Raw genomic sequence first — 5,663 nt, 5'->3', positions numbered from 1 at the left:
CAGCTGAGGAGAGGGTGCAGGGTGGAGGAGCAGGAGGAGACTCGCCCTCAAGAATGAAGGCTCTCGAAGCACAGTGACCCTAACTTGGCCGGAGGTGGCTTTCTAAGTCACCTGTGCTGTAAGTAAGAGAGTACTGGGTTAGCCTTCCAAGGACATGCATGTGTAGACACGTGCCCATCAGGCTCTTCGGCATGACATGTAACTTGCTAAGCCAAAACCAGGATACCTGTAAGTTTAACCATAGCTCATGTCCTACCTCAAGCTCCCAAGTTCATCCTGGATAGAGCTGAGCTCTGAAGAGTCACAGTGACTTCCGTGGGAGGAACCAGGATCGGGGGTACCTCGGGAGATAGCTGGGCACGAGAGCATCCCAGAAGGAATCACACTCTGGCAACTACCCTTAAGGATCCCAGCTCTATCCCCAAGACCCAGGGATCCCCGAGGCTTGAGCCCAGGCCCAGCCCCTCTGCATGTGATGAGCAGGGATGCAGGGGAAGAGGAGGGTGATGGTACCTTCTTACAGTCCTCACACACTACGCAGGCGGAGCCCAGAATCCCCAACTGTTCTCCACACAGTATGCAGCGATTCACCCCGTCCCCGGCCACGTTCTTCCTCATGTTCTCCAGACGGTCCACCAGGCGCCTGGAAGCAGAGACACGGGACATTTTAGGGCCAGGCACCACCTGCATTTCCCATAGTATCAGGCTGATGGTCTTAACCTTGTTTGGGTCATAGAATCTTAAGGATCTGATGATGACTGTTGGACCCTCCCTAAGAAACAGTCGCATGCACGTGAAATCTGATGCATGTGAAGAACATCACAGAACTCTTCCCATATCCCCCAAAGCACATCCATTCTATCGACTTCAGACTAATGATTTTATCTGGTCCTTTGTATCTCACGCGACCTCTTCTAGGAGACTGCCTTCTGAGCTCCAGATCTGTTTACTAATTGTCTGCATGTTCCCTTGGATGTCTTCGCAGGCATCTTAGCCTTGTGCTTTCGACTGAACCCGTCGTCTTGGCTGGTCCCCATCCCCATCCCGACACACGTTTTCTCATTCTCAGGAAGTGGCACCGCCATCTGCTGGCTTGCTCACACCAGAATCCTGGGGTGGGGCGGGGGGTCTCCCTTGACCCTCTCTTGATATTCAATGACCTAACCAAGTTCTATCGCATCTATCGCTCCAATATTTCTGGAACCCACCTATTTCTCTCCATCCGCACCACTTCCAAGCCACCTTCCTCTCACTTGGACGACTGCAGTAACCTCTTCATAGTCTGCCCACTTCCACGCAGAGCCTTTTACAAACTGTCCTCCCCCCACAGCCAGGACGCTATTCCTGAGACAGAAGTCTCACCAGGTCACTCCCACTCCGCTTCAACGTCTTTACTTGGTTCCCATTCCATGAGGTTTCCATGACCCCACGTGGTCTGGCCCCAGGTGAAACCTTACACCTCTTCTCCCTCTTGATCTGGCGTTCAGTGCTCTGGTTCTGGTTCCGTGGTTCTCCATATGGGTTCTCCAGACCCTCAGCATCAGAGTCACGTGGGAACTTGTTAGATATGCACATTCTTGGGCCCCGCCCCAGACCAACCAAATCAGAGACTCCGGGGGTGGGGCCCAGCCACCTGTTTTAACAAAACCTCCAGAGGATTCTGATGCCCACTCAAGTCTGAGAACCACTGCTGGTTTTCGAGTTCCAGTTCTCCTATGTGCCTCAGGACTTCGGCACATTCTGCTCCCTGTGCCTGGAATACAGCTTCCACTCACATACTCACACACAAGCACGCATACACATACACATTTGTGATCTCTCTCTCTCTCTCTTACACACACACACACACACACACACACGATTATCTTACCTGGATTCCCCTCATCCTTCCGATTCCAGTTGAAATGTCACTTCCTCTTAAAAGCATTCTCTGACATTTTATTTACTCTGACAGCAACCTTAAACTTCTTCAAAGCACCTGTCCTATTTGTAAGTAATTTTGAGATTATCTGCATCGACTGCATTAAGGTTCATTGTGAGTTCACTCTGGGCTCCCCTGGGCCAGAGACCTTGTGTGTCCTCTTCCCTGCTGTGTGTCCCCAGGGCCAGAACAGCGAGTGTTCATACATGACGGCTGAGTCATGGGATGAATGAGGGCAGCCCACCTCCCAAATTTGTATCCGGCAAAAGCAAGCCGAATTGCGTATCAGGTGACATATAGTAACAGTTTATACGTACACAGTGTTTATTATATACCTGACTGGTATAAAGAGCTTTGCCACCCAAACCAGGAGGTAGGCACCACTATTATGTCCTTTTACCCGTGAGGAGAAAAGGCACAGGGAAGTTAAATGACTTGCCCAAGGTCACACAGCTAGAAGTGTGGCAGAGCCGAAACTAGAACTCAAGTTTCAGGTGCATTATACTAGTTCATGGGCATCTTGACCAAATGCAGATTCTGAGATACCAGGTCTGGGTGGGGCCTGAGGTGCTGCATTCCTAGAAAGCTCCCAAGTGATCGCACACAATGCCACTGGCCCCCTGAGCACTCCGCTTAGCAAGGCTGCAGAACGACTTCACCGTGGGCATTCTGCTTTCATGTCACGTGGGTTTTCTGGACATTTCCCACCACCTTGAAGTCATCTCCTTGCCTTGTCCTCAAATAGGACCTTCCTGATCCCATTTCAGCCACAGCCAGGGGACTCAGATAGAGCCGGACTCTGCCCCGCCCTCCTTGGGCTGGGTCCCAGCTGTGGACACCGTGGGTGTGGGAACCACTGGGGTGGGACTTGGGTGGCCCGGGCTCCAGAAGGTCCTTGTCAGCCACTTGATGCTGATACTTCCCACAGGCCCTCCTCGCTCCTGCCACCCCCTCGAGTGCTCTGACTCGAAATGTTATAAATAGCAGCAATCTCTTTTGTGTTCCATTCAACAGAGGGCCGCTGTGCCCAAGGGAGAGCCCAAAGCAGCCTGCAGGCTCCGGGGTCTCCCTGTGACCCGGACTGGACAGGGTGGCTTAGGAAGCAGGGTACACAGAGCCGAAGGCAGCACCCTCTTCCCTTCCTCCGCTGTACCAGCCACCTCCCGCGTTTTCCCTAAACATTGTTTTTATAGGACGATGGGAGGCGGCAGGAGCCAGAAGTGAGGCCCCCAGTGCATGGCCCCAGGACACCTAGGAGAACATCAGGATAACATCACTGAGCGCTTCCTATGCGCGCTGGGCAGAGATAAGCTCCCCGCCTGAATTTCGTTAATGAATTCTTCCAGCGGCTCTGTAAGCTAAGGGTTATTCCTGGCCCCGTTTTCCAAATGCGAAGACTAAGGCACGGAGAGGTTAAGTGATTTAGCCAATAACACAAGAGGAGGTGGAGAAAGCTGGGCTTCAGACCCGGGCGGGCTGGCTCCACGCCTGTTTTTAACGGCCACGCCACACCGCCACTGTGTGCCAAGCAGAGCTAGGGGAATCGTCTCGAGCAGTCTGATCACCTGCTCAATTCCCCTGCCTCCCCCCTCACCAAGGGCCCCTCGGTCACCGCCAAGTGCCAAGTTATGCGCACACGATCACCCCACCTGGTTCTGCCCCATTCTCCTCTTGCTTCCCTGGAGCGGGGACGAGACACCCAACAGCTGCCCCACCATCTCGTTCCTCTTAAGCACCCTCAGCATGATTAACCGATATCGCTCCGATAAATTTAATAATAATAAAAAAGAACCCTCAGCACAGGGTTGAGAAATCTGGATTTTAGCTCTGGATTTCGCCTCTCTGGATGCCTTTCAAGGCCACAGAATTACAGAATATTAGGAGGCAGTGAGGTGAGCTAACGGGGGCAGCGGATGGTAAGCGCACGGTGCTCTCTCTCCTACACAGCCTTGTTCTCCTTCACCCACTGTCTTAGCCAGAAAATGGTCAGATTCTGTTTTGCTCACTCTCTCAGTGCGGGTCCCAAAGCACAGAGAGCTTTGCCTGGGACGGCTCAGCCAGGGCTAGAATCTAGTTCTCTGTGCCGGCAAGTCATCTTTCTTTCATTAAGCCCCGTGGCCTCCTGCCTCAAGTCGAGCTTTGCCAGCATAGCTCAGAAAGAGCGCGTGGGACAGATGACCCAAAGCCAAACAGTGGACACTTTGTTCACGGAACTTAGGAGGCTCTCCTGCCTCCTCTGGAAACTAAGGACTGGGGATTCACCCACCACTTGTAGACCTACATTCTAGCCTCCCTTCCAAGATGCTTGTTTCTTCCACCATTTAAGCCTAAATGCCGAAAGGCCCCATTAACCCATGCCGGACTGGTAGCATTTCATGAGCTTCTACCAGCGGCAGCCAACGGCACAGAAAAACAACAGATTTAAGATCGTTGTTTGGATATCTCGGCTCAGGGAACCTTGCTATTGTGAATTCGATACAGACCGATAGAGAGAGAAGACGTGGGGTAGCGATGGGCAGACCTTCCTTCTCTGCTCTCGGAGCTGGATGGGCTGGGGGTCTCCTGCAGCCCGCCCACTTGGACACGCCCTCCGCAGCCGCCAGAGCTAGCTAGGGCCTCAACACAGAGGCCCCAACAGCCAAAGAGTATAACCTGGAAATCAAACTTTGTAAGGAGCTATTCAAAATTATGTCATGGGAGCCCTCGAGTCACAAGTGGGTCTTTGTCCTGGCGATAAAACACTTCAGCTTCTTCGCCCCAGAAGGAATGTTTGTTGTTCCCGGCCTTGGCAGGGAACAGAGCACTATATGCAGAACGGAAGATGCTCACAACCCTCACTACACGCCAGTCACCCAGAGAGCATTAAAAAAAAAAACACAACGCAGGGGCCCCCACCCTCTGAGCCTCTCAGCCGCGGATCCGGTTAAGCGTGTATGTCAGCACGCAGCTCTGTTGAGAGCCCACGATTTATGGCGCCGCTAGGTCACCTGGGGAGAGTGTTCAACATCCAGACAACGATTCTACAGGGCTGGGCAGGGCCTGGGAATCTGTATTTGGAGTGGCTTCCTTGTATGATCCCGATGCTGGAGAATCCCTGGTCATGCTTTGAGAAATGCAGCAGGAAGGAAGGAAGCAGTGTGACCGATCACATGGCAAATGCTCTTCTTATTATATGAAATGGGTTAAAAAAAAAAAAAAAAACAAACCTTCAAAACCCGGGATGTAAAATTTGGTGAGGGTGTGAGTTTGGGTTTGGAACATGCTCATCTGAATATCTTCATGGTGTGCACTGATAAAGAAAAGAATTAAGAAAGAAACACACCAAAACATGCACAGTGAGTACTAGTGGGATGATGAGTAACTTTCGTCTCCCTCTCTAATGCCTCTGCCATCTCCTCCTCCCTAAGCACCCGATTAGCTACACTCCTCTGCACCTGCTTGACCCGGCGTTACCTTTACGTTAGAAGAGAAAGTGCATTCTTCAAGACAGAGAACATGTAAGCCACGGGTTAAAACACCAGGTTTGAACCCTGTCTTTGATCTGGTTGATGACCTTGAACAGCCTTTGTTCTCGGGGCCCCGCTTCCCAGGCCGTAATGTGAGAGGGGACAGGTTAGAGGCCATGCGCGTTAAGTGTCGTCTAGCGGGCAACACTCGGGGATTCCCAGACCCTGAGGCTGAAAAATCGGGATGTCCCCATGTGTTTTGAGATGGAAGGACAGTCAGCGTCTAAGAGAAGACC

General features: G+C 52.1%; 1 protein-coding gene across 1 annotated transcript in view; it reads right to left on the bottom strand.

Annotated features, from left to right (window-relative positions):
* Positions 1-5,663, bottom strand: part of RPH3A (rabphilin 3A) — a 70,304-nt gene that overhangs the window by 35,502 nt on the left and 29,139 nt on the right. Inside the window, exon 3 of the mRNA XM_011356055.2 lies at positions 514-643. Coding sequence (XP_011354357.1) covers positions 514-643 — 130 coding nt within the window. The remainder of the gene's footprint in view (positions 1-513; positions 644-5,663) is intronic.

The sequence above is a fragment of the Pteropus vampyrus genome, unplaced genomic scaffold (assembly GCF_000151845.1).
Source record: "Pteropus vampyrus isolate Shadow unplaced genomic scaffold, Pvam_2.0 Scaffold23, whole genome shotgun sequence".
Taxonomy (NCBI): Eukaryota; Metazoa; Chordata; class Mammalia; order Chiroptera; family Pteropodidae; genus Pteropus; species Pteropus vampyrus.
This window is presented reverse-complemented; position numbering and strand designations above follow the sequence as displayed.